General features: G+C 50.8%; 1 protein-coding gene across 10 annotated transcripts in view; it reads right to left on the bottom strand.

Annotated features, from left to right (window-relative positions):
• The window catches only part of MSI2 (musashi RNA binding protein 2), a 255,804-nt gene that overhangs the window by 30,038 nt on the left and 206,758 nt on the right, over positions 1-19,008 (bottom strand). For 9 of the 10 annotated variants that reach the window (XM_056327735.1, XM_056327727.1, XM_056327753.1 and 6 more), the window contains one exon: positions 12,942-13,016. In XM_056327735.1, the coding sequence (XP_056183710.1) occupies positions 12,942-13,016 (75 nt within the window). Of the gene's footprint in view, positions 1-8,083; positions 9,575-12,941; positions 13,017-19,008 lie in introns of those variants that run through there. The other variant, XM_056327807.1, reaches the window with a different exon arrangement.

Here is a 19,008-nt window from a genome sequence, read left to right as displayed (position 1 = left end):
ACAGGAATTGGTACCGAACCTGTTTTGTGTACCGCAAGAAACTTTGCCTCTACCGCCCTTCTGCTCGTGTTGTCACACCATTGCATCAGAACTGGAGTGCTGAGGTGTCTGCAGCTCTTTAGGAAAGAGGGAAGCATCAGCACGCAGTTTTGCTGATTCCCAGGCCCCCAGAAGGAACCTGTTCATGCCTGCACACCTTCCCTTCCCCGGCCTCAGCACTTGAAACGGGGAAAAACGCAGCCGCCGAGTCCCAGCGGCACCTTCCCGGGTGCTGCTCCCCAGGCAGCGGCAGAGGTGGGTGCACTCCTGCCTGATGGGGACCCCGGCGCTGAGGACACCCCGGGGGCGGGAGCAGGGGCCAAGCAGATGTGTTAGCAGCAGAGCCCGGCATGTGATGTGCCAGCACCGATTCCCCCGAGCAACACCGGGGAAGTGTAGACTTCTCCAGGAGCCAGAGCAGTGCCTTTGGGGGTGCAGGACCACTGGCCCTGGGGGTCCCCCTGCGGCCACGGAGGGCTGTGGTCTATCAGCACGCTCTTTGCCAGCTGCTGAGGGGCTTGCACACTCCTGACTCTTTTTTACCAGGCACGCTGGAGATCACTGGGTGCCAGGAATGGGTGCCCAGACCAGAGCACCTGGAAGTCAAGGGGAGCATTGACCACAGCGTGCTCTGGGTCCCACCGCCACCCAGGCAGGGAGCACAGCCGGTGCCAGCCCCACTCCCTCCCAGCCCTCTGCTTCCTGAAGTCAACTGGAAAATCAAAAGGGGTGGAGGGAGAGATCAATTAATTCATCGTGTTTGTTTAAGGTGCTCCGATTCCTGCTGGAATGATCCCTGTCCTTCTTTGTGTATCCGCTGCTTATAATTGCCTAGAGAAAACAAGATACCGAAGCTGCTCACAAGGACAAAAGTGCCCACTTTAGGGCATTGCAATTAGAAGATATTTTACAATAAATGTTTTGCAATGGGCTCGGGCACTGTCCAGGAAAGCCCTGAGGATTCACAGCAATTTCATGCTCTCTTATTGCTCTGAACGAGCTAAAGCCAGCATTTAGAGTTCAATTTTTCACAGATAAATTTTTTTGCTTCCTGCATCAATAGTTTTGCTTTAAATACCAAAGCAGCCTCGTGCGAGGGAAGATGGACACATCTGTTTTTAAATGCTGTGCCCTAAGGTCATGGATTTAGCCCACGGCTGGCTGCAAGCAACTGCCTTCTCCCAGGCACAAATGAGTGATGGCGAGAGGGGTGTGAGAGGCGGCCGGTGCCCGGGACAGATGGGCTGGCTTTGCCCCCCCGCCTCACACGTTGCCTCACCCAGTAGAGAACACTGAGAGCCCAGGACTTAGTGGATCTTGCAGGGGCCTTTTGAACAAATCTGGCGAGAGCGATGTTGCCTGAGCAGGGCCAGTCCTCCCGGGGCACGCAAGGGGCTCCCGCGGGGCACAGGGCACGCTCCCTCCGCCGGTCTCTGCCTGCTCCAGCTCCCGCTCCGGTGGGACTGTTCCCTTCTCAAACCACCGGTTTCTCCTTTACCCCAGCCAGAGCTGGCTGCAAGGCAACCAGGAGCAAGTGAAAAACACGAGAACCATTCCACATGCCCTTCCTCCACACCGCTGCCAGGACCCCCTCGCGTGCAGCCCAGGGTGCTGGTATCAGAAATCACCGACTGCTTCAGACCCACTCAGCCCCTGCAGAACCCAAACACCTTGCATCCCCAAAGGACACAAGACCCTCTCCTCTACAAACAGCCAGACGATAGCAATCCAACTAAAAAGAAGCCGCAAAGATAATGAAATTCGTTCTTACACCAAAAAATATCATGCAAAGAATTTTCTCTGCTTCTAATGGCTAAAGCGCTGGGGGCACATGAGGTCTGATGTTTGGGCATGAGCAATAAGCACGAGGATTTAAAACAAGAACTAAAACGGAAGCTGAGATACTCAGATCATCACCCAACTCCAGCACTTGACTTCAGAAAACAACCAAAATTATGGGACAGGCATGGAGAATAAAAGAAAAGCCATCATAAAACTGCACCTAGCAAGCAAATCCCTCCTCTCCGTTTGTGGGTTGTTTGGAGCACTTGCACACATCAGCAGAGGAGCTGAATACTGTGGCTCTGTCTCGCCAAGTCACTGCGTTGCGGCGCAGGGCGTTCTGGGGGTCCCACACACATGGGGCACCGAGCACCCAGGCTGCATCCCCCTGTCCCCCCCACACCTCGCCTCCCACACCAATGGTGCTCCCCACCCTGCCGACCTGAACACCAGCCATTTAGGAGGTTCACTTGATCTCCCAGGAAAAAAGTGCAAAGTCTGGAATATAAAATCATCCCCAGGTTGAGTGGGGAAAGGAGAGGGGGAAACTGATATCCTCTTTTCAAACAACGTTACCAGCAGCTTTGATCAGCACAGAAAAGCTTCGCGAGGCTCACAGCTGTCATTTCAAATGGGTTCTCGCTTGCATTACTCTTTCCATTAGGCAGTGTTATCCTCTTTGTAGGATCTTTAGGCTTCATTTCAAAAGTATCAGAGACTCAAAACCATGAAGCAGAAGAGCCTGGTGGCTTTTTTTTTTTTTTTTTTTTTCTCCTGAAGGCAGGCAGGCGTGGGTCCAATTTACTGGACAAAAATGTAGTCTTTAATGGGGAGCACCCACAAGGGAAAGCTCCATCCCCAAACAATCCCTTTATGTTTAAAACCTTCATTTTTCAGGCCCCTCTGTCTCAGATTCTCCCTCCCTTTCTATAAGGAAACAAGAATGAGAACCCCCCCCGCCTCTGCTACCATTTCAAGCTTTAGATCAATAACTAAATGCTCAATATTTAGAGAAGAATACACACCCAGAGAAACCAGGCTGTACCTAGAACTGCCAAAAGATGGGGATTCTACCAAACCATTCACAACTTGTTACCAGGGTTTAGCAGCAATTAACTCTTTGGGACTGGATTGCGGACTGTACCAGGCTCCCTGTTACGAGTCCCTCGCCCCGTGGCTCCCAGCAGTGACCCCGGCTTGCCCGCACAGCAGCGGGCAGAGGGCACCATGCCAGGTGCCGGGCAGGCATACCTGGAAACGGGGAGTTTTCCTAAGCTTTGGATCACTTCTAGTAACACTTCTAGCATCTCCAAGCCCCCTCAGAGCCCTTTCTCGTGACAGCTCCATTAAGCGTTTCCCTTTGTCTTTATGCGCTGTGTTACATCAAACTCATTAAAATCTATTTCACCAGGTCAGAAAATTAGCGAACTTCAGATCCTGCACATCACACATAATGGAAAGCTCATTAAGCAGCCCACTGCGTTATCCGAGGCACAAGCTGCTTAAAATGTACCGTGCGTGGCAAGATTTTGTAGAATTCTGAACGTCAGACACCCGTAACGTGCTTCACACTGGGTGCGTGTTTGCAGATGGATGTTACTATGAACAAATATTTCTGCTTTGGAATTTCAACAAAACAGTAAAACCCAAATATAGTTAATTTAAAATTTGGCACTTCCACTTTATGTACAGTAAACGACCCATTTTTCAGCTGTTTACCACTCTCTGGCCACAGTTTTTAAAATGAGAACAATGCACTTTTGCCCAGTAATTACTTTATGCATCAGTGAGACAAAGCGTTGTTTGTCTCCAAATCATCATTCTGTGTCGTTTCAAGTGTAATAACCCTTCTGCAGTTATTACACCGTACACAAAACTGGGAAACTTCTCAAAGGCAAACAGTTTATTCTAAGAAAACTGTTTATTAAAAAAAAACCCCACAAACCAAAAAGCAAAAGCTGGTGGCTGATGCAGTTACTTACTCTGCTTACAAACTTGACATCCCACAGCAGCTTCAAGGCATCCGCTGCACTTCTCAAATGTGTCCTGTGAAAACTATACCCCCCACCAGCCAACACTCCTACTCAGTATGGGATCTGGAGTCTCCCTAATTTAGTAACTGGTGAAACACAGAGAATTACGAGCTTCAAGTGAATGCAGCTGACGCGGATGAAAGAGAATCTCAACCAAACAGCTCCCTAAAAGCAAGCAATTCTGTTTAATACTAAGTTGATTGCTCTGATGAAAGCATTTCTCACTTTAAAGCCCAAAGCCAAACATTTACCATCGATTCTTAACAGACAAGGTAAGTATAAATGCAACGCCCACTGCAGGGACACACACCTGTGGACTCCTGGCACTGGAGCGGTGGCGCAGCACGGCAGCTCCGCGGCTCACTCACCTGCTGCTGGATGAACAGGGGCAGGTCAGGGAACCGTGTCAAGGCACGGATTTAAAGTTCAGCAAAGTGGCACTGATTTGCTTCAAGCCTCATTTCAGCTGCCTCGATGGTACAGAAAATGAGCTATTTGGTTAAACTGCCTGCTTCAATTTTTATGAATGAGCTAAACTTTGGGTAAGTATTATTAAAAGACAGATCCTTGGTGATGAACAAAGGCAGAAAAAGAACTTAAGTCTGGAGGCTGAAGCTGGAAAAGTTCAACGCAGGCAAGAGGCGACTATGTAAAAAGAGAAGATAATTAATCAGAGGACAAGGTTATCAGAGAGCAGGAAATTCTTTATGACCTGTATGTGGGGAGTCACGAGTGAATGTCCCCCTCGCAGGGACCCTGCGGCTCAGCACGTGCGGCAGCTGGTGACCCCCCCAGCCCTGCCGGCGGAGCTGCCACCACCTACCCCATAACCTGCGTTATGAAAAGGGTCAGATGAGAGGCTGGTGGTGCTGAGCCCAAAAACCTTGAGGGCATCGCTGCAGCAACTACATGCTACTGCTTCTGGGCAAAGCAGGACTGGGAAGCTACTTACTTATCATCTTGAAATCCCACTAAGTGTGATTGAAAAACATGCACATTTGAAGATTCTATGCTCTGAGGAGACTAATCACTTCAAATTCTTTGCAACCCCCAGCTCTCAATTTTTAACTGCTTTACAGCTAAAAATTGTTACCTACAGAGGCATAAGGCATAAAAGCAGGCTAGCCATCATGTCCCTCGCTCCATCTAACGCGGACACGTAGAATTCCTTATAGCACAACTGGCGTTACCAGATCACATTCTTCTTTCTACAGGGTTACCCATGTTCTTTTCCATACATGCGTGTTTGTGTTACGCCTCTTTACTCCTGTGAAGAATTACTCTCATCACACTTCCCCATTGCTGCAGCTGTGGCTTGTTCGCAGCAGAAACCATCGCTCCAGAGCTCTGTTCCTGCAGCATCACCCCATAATGCAAAGAGCTCCAGACAGACTGGTAGGTTTGGGGTTTTTTCTTTTTTTCCCCCCCTCCTCCCTGTCCCTTTATGATCACTCATTTTCAGGGCAACGACCTTGAATTTTAAAGCCCGTCTCAAACTCCACGCGTTGGTCAGTGAGCAGCTGAGAATAGGACACTTGGCATTTAAGTTCAATGTTCAAGATGCCCAAGCAGTTCTTCAAGGTATTGGCAGAGAAAAATCTAGTGAAGGATCTGTGCAGTTTTGGTCCTTGGCCAGACCTGCTGCCCAGGAAAGCCTCCAGAGCAGCCTCATTGGCACAGAGGTGATGGGGCAGGGAAGGGGACAGGAGCATCTCTCCTGGCCATGCTCTGCTGCTGCTGCCGGGAGCTGGACCACTGACCGAGATCAACAGCTTATCTCCTGGAAACCTCTCCTTAAATTTAATATCCGGGAAATTATTTTAAGGGGTGAGGGAAACAGGAGGTAAAAAAGGAATTTTATGCAATTCTTTGCAATGTTAAAAAAATGCAACTCTTCTCAGAAAAAACATGCCCAAGAGGCAAAGGTGCTTAAGCTGTGCTCGGACTCAGCAAACAGCTCTAGATGCCATTTTTTCCTGTGCCAAAACAAAAGCTACTGTCACCTAAGCAGAACTTGAAGGAGTATGTTCTGGCTGGAAATTTATGGGCTTTGCTGTATTAATTTCTCAGTTTGCTATCTGCAGTTCCATCTGCTCCTCAATCCGGGGATGCACCTGCAATCGAACAGTCCCTCTTCAGCCTGCCCTCTGCCAGCACAAACCCCCCAACATCTTAATTTTAAAACAGGTCCAGTCTATAGCCTTTGTTTTCACCAACGGAGGCTGAAATGGAGAGATTTGGAGAGTGGTAATTAAGGTGCTTCTAGCAGATTTCAAATGCACTTTGTAAACCATTTTATGCCATGCAGATGCAGTAATGTGTTTTAGGTGGAAAAAAAAGCATGCAGTGCAGGGACAATTAGAGCAGATTTTAAGCAGTTAAGGAAGGGTCACACAAAGGAGTGAGAAACAGGTCCAGCTTCGTTCCACATCTCTTGCTGTTACAAGGCTCAACTAACTGAATAGACAATTTAAAATATATTTTATATTTCCTCCCCCTATTTTGCAGCTGCCAGCAATTTCTCCTTCTTTCTTAATGTTAAGTTCGATCATCAAGGTATCATGACCAGACAAACTTTGCTCCCATTACTAGATGTTATACAAGCCTTAGACTCGTGTAACTGCTTTAAAAGAGCGTTTTACAGAGTTGACCCTTATTAGTACTGACTTCATTACTCCCTACCGCTAAAGCAGCCACGTGTAGGCAGCATCTCTGCTTCCCACCACCGCAGTGGATCACGGGGAGGTGGCTCGGGGTCACTGCAACACCACGCACATGGCGCTGGTGTCAGCATTCACAGCTCGGGTCCGGTGTGGGGGCCTGGTTCGTGCTGCTTCAGCGCGCGGAATGCACCGACCCCCACGTAGCACGGTAAAGCTGCACTCCCAAGCGTGGGCATTGCTCTGTGCCAGCACGCCTTGCCACCGACGCAATGGTCGACTTTGCAGTATGCTGAAGCTACACCCCCCTCCTGCTCCCCCCATTCCCACCACGCTCCCCCGAAGGTCCTTAACCAGGAGCGAGACCTGCGGCAGCAACACGACCTGCAACCCAGTGCTGCCAGGCATCCTGACCAGCAGACCAGGGAACCTCCTTACCTCGCCTCCTTCTCTCACACACTACGAAAAAGAAGCCTCAAGAATGTCGTCACTGCAGCCATTACCCTAGGGTCTTTGGTACCAGCTCCTTCTCCTGACGCAGAAAAGAACCATCAGACCTACCAGGCAAGCACCACGAGTCACTCCTACACGCGAGTACCTTCCTGCCAGCACCGGTGGCCGACAAGTCAATGGTTTGTGACTGGTAAGGGGAAAGAAACTACATTAAGCTCTACAGATTAACAGAAAGTTGTCTTACATGCTCTCGTAATAAAAAAAGCATCAATTTAGATTTCGAACTGATCTTGTGCTGCATTTTCCCAGCACCAGACACTGCAGGAGCATGACCCTGGAGCTTCACGGACTATGCAGCGCTATTATCAATAAGCAAGTGTATTTCCTTGAGCTCTGAAAAGTGTGTGAACACATTTGTTTTTCCCACCTCTCCCCACATACAAAGGTTTTAATAAGCCTTAACAAACATACAAGCAAACAAACCCTTAATTAAAAAAAAATATATTAAATTCCTGAGCTGAAGGCTTCTAAGCAACTTTGACAATCCCCAAACATCCAGGTAATGATGGAAGAAAGCAGAGCTGAGATAAACACAGTGACGGCAACACCCCAGCCCCGCAGGTACGGCCAGCGGCACCGTCCCCCTGTGGGCTCTGCACCGGGTGCCCTGGCTGCTGACCCTGTCAGGGACAAGAGTTACCTGGTGTTCCTTGCAATTTCCAAACAGCAGGAACAGATTTCTGCACATTAGTGCTGGAGAGTTTGCAACAAGGGTTTCTAAACACTTATGGGTCTGATGCTTAAACCTCCGTGCCCGGTGCAGATCACACTGACCACAGGGGTGGAAGGTCAGACCACTGGCAGCGCTGCCATTGCAACACCAAGCCGCTCCTCTCCCCCCAGTTACAAGTGCACTGTTGTCTTTTTTGGTTTTAATTTTTGCGGTAAACACACCTCGTATGTAACTGTCCATCTGCAGGTTCTTCAAACACTGGGTCGCACGCTTTGAGTGATGGTTGTTTTATTCTTTTATTAAACGGTCATTGGTACTGGTTATTTGGTGCATCCAAACCAAAATATTAAAACTGCAAGCTAAGAGAGCAGCAACACAGCATATCCATTGTAAACAATTTATTATTATTTTCTACCTCAGTTACTTACAGGAAAAAAGTCATAAAAAAGAAAAAAAGAAGAGCACAGATGGACTATTTACAAAAAATGAGAAAATTCACAATAGCTGAAATGTTTGCAAATCATGCACACTAAGACAAGTTCACAAAAGCAAAGCAATTCATAGCAAAAAACCCCAAACAAAATAATAAGAAGCCATACAGATTAAAAAAAGCTATTGCCTGCAGAAAAGTAAAAAGAAAACTAACCAATTATTACATCAAGCATCTTTAATGAAATGAACAGCATAGCCGTGTATCGTAGAGCCTTTGACACTGACATTTTAAACAAGTGGATTAACAAACATTAAAATGCATTACAGTTCTACTGTAAGCATGCAATTTACTTCTCACAAACTTATAAAATGGGTAGAAACACTTTCAAGAAAACCAGAATTTAAATACGATATGTGTTTTCTACCCAAAAGTCCAGAATCTGGTCTTGTTAAAAAAGAAGCCAATGGATGGAGCCATTATCGCACAGGTTGGCTTCTGCGATTTGGGTGGAGACCAAGAGGCGTGATACGGCTTAAGCTAGCAGGGGAAAGCGCAATCCCTCTTGCCAAAATTGAAGTAATTTGCCCATGATTAGCAAGCAAAGTCTGGAAGCAGAAGCGACCGCACGGAGTATGCGCAAGCATCGCCAGCTGCAGGAGCGGGGGCGGTGAGTGGCTGGGAGCCTGGGGCAAGGGTCACTGCCGAGGGGCAGTACCCGCCCAAGACCCTCTTTGGTGGCTCCCAGCCACGGCCCCTGCACCATTATGGCAGCTCCAGCAGGAGCCACCAGCCCAAAGTGGACGCAACGGGGGCAGACGCGTGGGTCTGCTGCGCCCGCAGCCACCAGCGCCACAGGGTTGCACACGCGGATGCAGGGCACTTGTTTTGAGTAATTAAACCCTGCGCTGCTAATGATCCTAGTGATCAGAGACGCTCGTCTCGCTCCACCCTGATTATGATTTGTGCTGCTGCTGAACATCTCCATGTTAAAAAGCACCAACATCTCTCTCTGGGGCTGCTTGTGAGACCCAATTGCCATTTTTGCTTCCTTGATAAAATTATTTCTAAAAAGTTTGTGAGAAGTCATGCCTTCATAACGCCCCTAACCCCAATCCTTGTGAGTTACATTCCAAGTGGGCATTAAAAACTCATAACAAAGCAGAGGAAAAAAAAATTAAAAAAATAAAAAAATAAAAAGCAAACTCAAAGCAGTGAGGATATGGAGCCTTTAAAAAAGTAAAAATAAAATAAAAAGTCCAGTCAATCAAACCAGCCAGTAAGAGCAGCAATTTTTCAGTGGACATTGATATTAAACATGGACCACCCAGGCTTTTTCTGTCTCTCTCTCTCTCATTAGCACTGTAGTAAACCCCGATTAATTTGTTATGCATCTTTAAGAACTAGTTGATAAAAATTATGTCTTGTGAAATCGGCAAATAGTCTGCAAAGTGAAATAAGAACAGAAATTAATAGATTAAACTGAAAAGATAAGTCCCAGAAATTAAAAAAAAAAAAAAAAAAAAAAAGACACAGAAAGGGAGTGATTGCAATAAAAAAAAAAAGTCTATGTACTGAGTTATAAAAGCCTAGAGGAAAAAAATAACATGATAGGAGAAGATAGAGCAGTTGCCAAAGTGATTGCATGTGTCTCGCCCGTGGAGCAAGGGGCCGTCCCGTGCTGACAGGCAAGAGCAGAGGATGTGGGAGAGAGCCCGTCCCGGGGACACAGCAGTGGCCCCGGCAGCCGGCGCGCCCCGGGCAGAAACCGCCATGCAAACAAGTGCATCATGACATTTGTGGCCTCTTTTCGCTTGGACAACAGTAAATACCAACAGGACAGTTCAATTCAGACGGCCTTTCAATTTGGTTTGTTGGTGGTTTTTTATTATTAAAAGGGTAAATAGGTGGCACAACCCGCGGAGCAACCGGAGTAACGCCAAGGCACCGCAGCGCAGAGCCCTGTGAGACCGTGGCTGCCAGCAGTGCAGCTCCGCAATGACACCCTCTCGGAGTCGATGACTTTAAAGGTCTTTTCCAGCCTAAACCATTCTGTGACTGGCCCCGTCTCCAGCCTGTGCTGCCGGGCTGGTTCACTGCAGAGAACAGGCTCCACGACACTGCTGCACCGCAGGGAAACGTGCGGCCAGGTCTCTGCAGCGAGCCACAGGAACACAGCGCTGTATCCGCATGTACTCCATCTATATGTACGCTGATATGTACACACCGGTGTGGTTGTAACAACACCGCCGTTTAGCAACCGCGGAGCCAGGAGGCAGAGGAAGCTCTCAGGCACGCTGCCTGGAATGCTCCTGCAGAAAACGGCCACGTATTTTTCTTTTAAAATCATGACATTGAGCATTTGGGCATCGCAACTTTAAAAAGCAGATTTCAGATTTCTCTCCATCGGGTTCGCACATGCTCCTACCTCACGCTTCCAAGCCACAGCCCTACCGCTGGCCCCATGGGCGCTCCTGCAAGTGTCAGAACACGGGAGGGGAAGGGCTGGGGGGTCTGGGTGCTTTTGCAGAGCAGGACTATGTGCTTACACTATTCGTCCTGCAGCACTAAACACCCTGCCCACGGCTGGCCCATCAGGCTGCCTGCTTGGTTCCTTGCCAGGGCTGATGGAGGCGCGAGCGCAGAGTGGTGAGAGCTATGCCGGCAGCAGAGACACGGCACGACGCAGCCGTCTGCGTGGCACTTGCTTCCATTGCCGCTCCGGCAGCAGCAGCGGCTGCTGGCATGTCCCGTCCTCAAGCCCTGACCCGCTCTCGATGCGCTCCCCTGCACCCTGAGCCGTGCTCCCGCCGCACGGGGGTCTCTGCCCCCAATACTCCGAGTGAGGGACACCCCGTGCTGCTGATGGGCGCCAGCCCCCGCGCACCATCCCTGCTGTCAGGGAGGGTCCCGGCACTGCTTGGATGGGTCGTGCTCCTAGAGACCAGGGTCCCCAAACTGCCTAACAGCCTCCTAACGGTTCTGATTGCTGTGAAGGAATAAATTACCTGAGTGGGAGTGGAGCAACCACCCCAGGCAGAGCTTCAGGGCTGGGAGATACAAGCAAGGCGGTGGAGGACTCTGTGCATCTCCCCTTCGCTGCCCTGCTCACAGCTGGTGCCTGCAGCCCGGTGTGCCCGCTCCTCCATGGGGACAACCCACCCTCATCTTCTTCTGCCAGAACCCAGCAACAATCAGCACACAGCTGGAAGGCTCGTTTTGAAAAAACGGGCCCTTAATAAAAATATATGGGGGCTAGAGTCAAACGCTACCTCTGCTGTCAGTGAGCACACGTGTTCATTTTAGACACCTTTATAATTAAAGTCATCTAAGCTCTGCCGATTTTCATCATTTAACTTATCAAAGGTGTCTCTCATTTAGCTGTCTTCATATGAATCAGCTGGTACAAGGGATTGTGAGGACCTGGGAGGGAGGTGTGAGACAACACACCAACGCCTTCTGAAGCCTTCCCCTTGCACGCAACCACTGGTGGCAATCCTGCCAGCCCGGACCCTGCCCACGGCTCTGCCGGAGCAGCCGGGCCAGCCCACCGGGGCAGGTGCCGTGTCACCCCCCACTGCCGTGCCACCTGCCCCTGCCCACCCCCTGCCTGCACGGCAGCTCTGCTGTCACCCCAGCCCCAGCTGCATCAGACCTGGCTGCAGCGCTGGGGTGGAAGAGGCAGATGAGCTTTAGGTAGAGGCCTTGGCACTTGTGAATTGAAACTGGAAAAAAAATAAATGCCAACCTTAACCGCACTGTTTCCCTCGGTATTATTAGTCCTGCAAAAACCAGCTGCACAGAAACTACCGTCCCAAGGACACCGACTGTTTTATGGATGTTCATACTACATATGGCCCCAGCGCCATGTGTCACCCTAATGACCCCGAGCCGAACACTAAGGCTGCCCCTTTGCCCACGCATGTCGCAGGAGAGCCGAGCCTCTCACGTCCTCGCCCATCCCCAAGGCCCTTCCTTGGTTTTCCTCCCCGAGGAGCTGCTGTCCCGTCCCTCCCGCACCTACTGTTGCTCGCAGTGGGGGGGTTCCCCTCGCTGTCTGCACCCCTGAGCAGCACGGCAGTGGGCGGTGGGACCGCTCGTGCGTCGCCCCCGTGACCAGCGTGCTGGTGAACCCCACGTGCAGCACACCCAGGGGCTGCACCTGGTAGTAAGCTATGCCCACAGCAACACCACAGTTGAGGAAACCCTCTGTCCTGCACGGTGCCAGTCCCCACGCTGTCGTGGTGCCCACTGTGCCCCGCGGCACAGAGCAGCCGTGCCACGGAGAGGGGGGAAGCCGCGCCGAAGCCAAACCAAACCACCAGCACGTGGCTAGGAACTACTCCTGTGAAGGACACAGAGACGAAGCGATACAGAAGACAGGAAGGTTGGGCTTTTCCCTCCCAGACTGCACTCGTCACGAGCATGCACTTACCGCAGGACAGCCTGGGAACGTGTGTGCGAGCCTCTGTGTGTGTGTGTGTCTGTGTTTATCTCTATAATATATATGAAAGGAAAAACCCATCAAAGGGAGGGTAATAGCTCTTAAATTATCTCTGTTGCTTTATGTTCTAATTTAAGAAGTTTGTTTTCAAATAACCAGTACCAATTTACACGCTAGTAAAAATGTATTTAAAATATGTATATATAAATATCTGTCTTAAAATAGCAAAAAAAATTGTGGTTGTGTGAGATGCTCCCTGCAGACTTGCCTGTCTCAGCTTGCAGCTATGGATTTAAAAAAAGGGGGAGAAAAAAAAAAAGAAGGAAAGAGGGGGAAAAAAAGTAAATTTCAAATGAAACGTACGTACCTGGGAACTGATAGCTGTAACTTGGAGCAAATCCAGGATATCCTCGGCCATACGTCGCAACAAAATTCGGGTAACCTTGATCACAGAAACATTAAAACAAAAAATCAGAGACAGAGAGAGAGAAAGAGAGAAGTTTGAAGATTAATGAAGGCTTTTTGTTTTAAAATACAATATAAAATGACACGGAGGATGGGTGTGACTTGGTTTTACAGAAGGTATTAAAAACCAAGGTTTATTCCGCTCATGCAAAACTGTGGAAAGGTTTCATTATTATCTTGAATGGAAACATCTAGAGCCAGCCGGCTTTGCTGCTCACTTGCCTGCCTGGCTTTGTGCATGAGACCTGTCACTCAGGTAATTAACATGCACTTTGGTATCTGAAGTCCAAGGACTGTGCATACTTGTTAGCTGGAAGAGTAAATGCCAAATGCTAAGGCTAAACACATAACACAGGTTTGCTCTGACATTTGGAGAGCTTACAATGAATGTACTTTGCTTCAGAGCTATTGACAGTTGGAGATTAAGGTAGTAGTAATTCTTTATCCCAGGAGTGTGAAGGACAACAGTTAACACATCAAAGAGTTAGAGGCAGCAACAGCAACGAGCCAGAGAGTCAAAAGAGCTTTTAATTTTTCAGGAAAGTAAAACCCAGCTATGAGAACCACTTCCCAAAGCCATTTCTGAGATATGCGCAGAAACGCACCCAACCTCAGGCAGCTTTTGAAGTTTTATTCTGAGAAAAAACACCACTTTAGATCATTTTGTTAATAAAGATGCCCGAGTAAATGCACCAAGTGGCTCTAGTGCAGCAGCTGGGAGCGGGAGGCAGTGTGGGCTGGGTGGCAGAGTCCTCCGGGGGCGGGATGGACAGGGGTACCACCGCCGGGTGCCAGCCCTGCGGTGCCTGCCGAGGCTTTCACCGCGTCACCCACGCATGCCTTGCCAGGGTCACAGGGGACACCCGGGCCAGGGGAGGGGGCTTCACGCTTTGGGCAGGCTCATGGATGCACTGGGGGTCATGCTGGTCCCTAAAGGCGCGTGGGCTGGCAGCAGCCAAGGGGTCACACACTGTGCGCCCCCCTCCCCAGCCCTTATACACAATAGCTATCCTCTCTGGTGCCACTGTGGCAGCCGGCTATGGCCGGCACGGCTGATGCCAATGCCACAATCACTAAGGTGATTTCCTAAACCTGGAACCTCACTTCAACTCTCAGCACCTCCCCGCTCAGTTTTCTTAAGCAGAGGAATGACCCTTTGCAATCCCAGTGCAAGAAATGCTGCATAACGTTCCCGCTGTCAGTGCCAGCCCCAACTCCTATAGGCTCCGGGAAAGACCTTGCCAGACCAAGAAACCATCGCACAAAGTCTGCTCTCATGCCGTCTGAAGCCAGTGGAAATCTCGGCAGTGATGACAGCGGCCGCTGGGCTGGACCCCGAGAGCTTGTTCAGCAGCTGAGTGGTTCTTCTGGGGGGTCTCCTCTCTCTGCTTTTACTTATTCCTTAATATACTCATACGTCACACAGCTATTTTTCTGCTGCAGCAAGTCCCTCAATTTCTGATTAGATTTATATATACATATAAAGTACTATTAATCATAATCTAAAACTGTAAGATAAAAATGCTTGGGTGAATTTTGATTACGGGATTAAGCAGTGCCAGGGGAAAGCAGCCCTGTGATCCCTGGACAGCACGCTGCAGCTTTCAGTGGTATGTACACACCGCTTAGCCCTTGGCGTATTTATTTCACAGCTCAACAGCTGGATTCCCTTAGAAATTAATCACCTCTGTCATTAAATCAGATCTTTCAGAGTTAAGCTTTACAAACCTTTTTTCCTTTTTTTTTTTTTAAAAACAACAATATTGATAAATGGATTGTTTGCTAAGTAAGTAGCGCCATTAACACCACTGTAGCTACACCATGAAAAATCACTCTGCGGCATCCGACCACAGACCCTCTCCTTGCCAAGTGGAAAAAAATAAGTTTTACTCTGATTCAAACGACTCCAAAGCAGATGACTGTTGGGGCCGTGGGGGACCGATGTGCCAGGCAGTGCTGACGGCTGCCCCGGGAAGCGGGGGCTGCAGGTGTGGTCCCCATGGCCCCGGCCAGGCATGGTGCTGGATGGCAGCTTCCCACATGCCCACAGTATTTTTGGAGCTGGCAGTGCAGTGCAGGATGCCATCTCTTCCCTTGCCCTGCCCCGGGATGCTCTGTGGGGCCAGCGATCCTCCTGCCCTGGTGCATTTGCCTCCAGAGCCCAGGCAGCTGCCCCCCTCGTCCTGGCCAAACCCGGCTGTGCCCGACAGCAGCGGCACCGGCGGAGCTGCCTGGGGGGTTCTCGCCTGCACTGCCAGCGCTCAACGCTCTCTAGGTCAGGCAGATGAAATCATAAATTTATAATACAACATTACTTCAATTTTCCTCTTCATTTACTGCTGCAGTGCCCAGCTCTGCTCTAACGAGTCAAAGCCCGATCCGCGCAGGGGAAATTGCCTGGCTGAATATCAATAGCGCATTAACACCATGCCCATGTGGATGCTTCATCAAGCCAAATTATGGCTATGCTGACCTACCCACCATTTCCATTAGATGCCATTCTCATCCTGCATTGGGCACCAAACAGATTATTTGCTTCAGTAGTCCTGGGGAATGATCAATCTCTCTAATTACCCCTTGTCGCTAAACCAAAAATCAAAGTTTTGCCTGGATTACCTCCGCCGAAGCGAGACCCTCCTGTCCATGGGAGCAGAACTCAAAACTAACAACTGCAACTGCTTTCACACTGCCACTTCCACCCCGCTCCCTCTCAGAGGACGGCAGCAGGTCCAAGGCGCCCACCCTGCGGGCTGGGGGAGCCTGCAGCCATGCGCTGGAGCCGTGCAGAGCCCACCTCGCAGCGGAGCAGACCCTGCCCTGTGCTGGGTGCTCTCTGGGCAGCGCTGGCATGCGAGGCGAGAGCCACGGCTGCTGGAAGCACCACGCTGCCCACCCGACGGCCCCCTCTCCCAGCTCCCACGCTCTTGGTGGAGGCAACACCGATGCAGCCACCGAGTCTGTCCCCACTGCAGCACGTGAGCCACCGCTCGGCGTGGGGATGGTCTGCCGCGGGAAAGCAAAGGCTCTGCTTCCAGGATGAAAACAAACAGATTACGCTGACCTCCTTACTCCCAGTGTACTTGAGGGCATCACAGCATTCCTGGTGCTAAAGCCCATCCTGGCGGGCCCGTGGTAAAGCCTGAGTATCGCAGGTGTTCTACAAAAGGGGGAGCAGGGCAAACTGCCCTACTTCCCCTGCGCACAGGGGAACTGCGGCCCTGGAGAGCGGGCAGCTTGGCACTGTGCACGCACAAGGCTACTGGAAAGGCAGGAGACCTGAGCCGGGCTCCTGACTCCCCTCTGCCCCACCAGCACCTCCACAGGGAGAAACGGCTTCGCTGCTCCGAGCAGGGAAGTGTCCACAACCACTGAACCAGGCCGTGGAAATGCCTTTTCATTTCTAAATTCGGTGATCTGAGATGGACAAAGCTCATGGTTAATGTGTGGGAACACTGAGCACATTGGGGCCTGGGGACTGCTGCAAAATTAATTCAAATGGTCCAGTAAATGCAAGAAAATTGTTGTCTCCCCATGTTGCTCAGAGCAAGGAATGGCAGGTCCTTTGCAAAGAAAGGCACGCTCCTTCTGCCCAAGCACAGACCCATGCTGCAGCAAAACCGTGCAGGGTCTTTCCCAAAAGCAACGTGCTGTGACCTTGACAGCAGCACCTGTGGCATGAGGGAATGCAAACCAGAAATCACCCCCGGCAGTCGCAGGGGGTGGCACATACTAGGGAGCAGCGAGGGAGAAGAAACGCATGGGCTGCAGAAGCTTCTCCCTTGGCCCAACAGAGCCGACCCACCTCGCACCCGCAGGGGAGACGAGAGCGCAGCCGAAGCCACTGCAGCTGCACTGGCCGGTGACGGCTGCAGCGGGTGCTGCTGCAGGAGCCTGGGGGGCCGGGATGGCTGCAGGGGCCCCCTTCCCACCTCCTGCCTCACAGGCAGCTGCCACTGTATTAAACAGAATCTGATGGAAAAAAGGAATGACCTTCTTTGAAGGGCACAAGCTTCTTTTATGCCTGAGTTCAGCCTACCTAGATTGAACAGGTGCAGTAATGCAGAGCCCCGCTCCGCCCTGTGCAGCGATACGAGCAGCTGGTCCGAGACCTTCGATCTGGAGCATCACACACCATTGGAGCAGTCTGAGGGGTAAGCCTTATGGGCCCAGCGCTGCTGTCTCTGGAGGAGTTTGCAAATTAAAAGCAGCCCAACTTCAGTATTAAACATCAGTGAGTCTCAGATGGCCATCGCCACGAGAAACGAGTGCTGTGGGGCCCCAGCTCAGACCAAGCAGTGCAGTGGTCACCTTCAGAGCCGGCACCACCACTGGGACCACCGGCATGGTTCCAGATGCAGAGAGCTGCTTCAGAAGGGAGGGGAGGGAGACAACCTTCTGTCAACATTGCTCCATGGATGCTTTCTTCTTTTTTCTCTTTTCTTCCCCCAGGTTTTCAGGTACAGACCTGAACGGAGGGCAAAAAGCTGTGGGGCAATGCGCCTGTGTGCCCCTGTGTGCTGGGGTCTGGGTCTGCGCCCCAGGACCGGGTGACGGACGTGAGGTGCATGGCAAGCTTGTCGGGCCCCGCTCCACTGCAGATGCATGCATTGCCTGCACGGGGGGACGCAGTGCCTGTTCTTAAGCATCCACAGGGCTGGGGAGCAGCAATTCCTGCCAGGTGGGCTGCCAGGGTGAAAGAGATCACAGGAACTCAAACCGCTCCGGTCCGCTCATTATGCAGAGTGGCTAATTAATGTTCCTGATCTCCCCTGGGATCACGCGTGTCCCATCAGCAGACTGAGCCCATGACAGCCCAGAAGCAGCCCTGGCAAAAGGCTCAGCCTGCCCACACTCTCGGAGTCAAAAAATCCCTTCAAAAGAACACTTTAATTTTGTTCCAATCAACCAAATCATCACAGAAGCGGCTGCCTACGCACCTTTAGACCCCGGCTGCTGCAGGCTCCTTGGGGAGGCTGTGATTAATGAAAAAGACCAACTTCCTTAATAGCTTTGGAGGGAGTCGCTCCCTGCTCTTTCCTTTGGGTTGTCTCGTGCATTTGTTCCTCCGATTCTCTCCTCTGCCCATGAACAGCATCTGGAGAAGGTGACCTTGAACAAGGGCTTATGGAAACAGGTATAAAAATCCTTCCAGAGCAGCCCCGCTCGCTCTGTTTCAGTCCAGCCAGGCATCTAAAAGGAGGAACGGGGTAGGGCTGACACTGGCCTCCTGGGATCTCAGCAAAACGCTCGGCTACTGCAGATGCTGCCTTCAGCCGTACGTTACTTTGTGCGCCTCATTGTCTGATGAGTTAATTATGCCCCTCTCCCCGTGGGGACAGGGGCCCACCGTGAGAGAGCAGCTGCCGGGGGCTCGAGAAGGAGGGATACGGGCTCCCCACCGAGCTGCTGCCCATCGGCCCCCTTCCCAGCCTTGAAGCCAACACTTACAGGCAGCCTTTGAAAACGGGGATTTATAATGGCCATCCAGACAGCTTTGCTCTTGTGCGTTGCAATTTCCTTGTTTAGCACTTAATTATTTAACATGGTGCCACTGTAGCAAGCAGGAACTTGGAAGATGAAAAAAAACACCCAGCTAGAGCAGATAATGAAGCATCTGGCCTTCAACATGAATCAATCATTAATTCTGAGCAAGTCACCCTGGTTTGCAATCGAGTAAGAGCACGTTGCAAGACCGGCCGGAGCAGAGCCAGTCGGGGTGACCCGACCCACCCCACCACAGCAGGACAGGGATTTGCCAACTTGCCCGCTCCGTGCAGACACAGATCCACGTTCTAGACCCAGGACAGAAAATTCAAAGCATCCCGGGGAGGCTACATACCAGGGACAGGCTCATTTCTGCCTGGGAACACCTCCAGATACCCTCCCGTTCAGGCACGCTTTACGGACACAGCGGGTGACAACTGAGGGAAAGTCCAGTGGTACAAAGGGAGCAGAAAGTTGAAACATAT

This window comes from Falco biarmicus, chromosome 1 (genome assembly GCF_023638135.1).
Source record: "Falco biarmicus isolate bFalBia1 chromosome 1, bFalBia1.pri, whole genome shotgun sequence".
NCBI lineage: Eukaryota > Metazoa > Chordata > Aves > Falconiformes > Falconidae > Falco > Falco biarmicus.
Note: the sequence above shows the minus strand (reverse complement) of the source record. Positions and strands in the feature narration are given on the sequence as shown.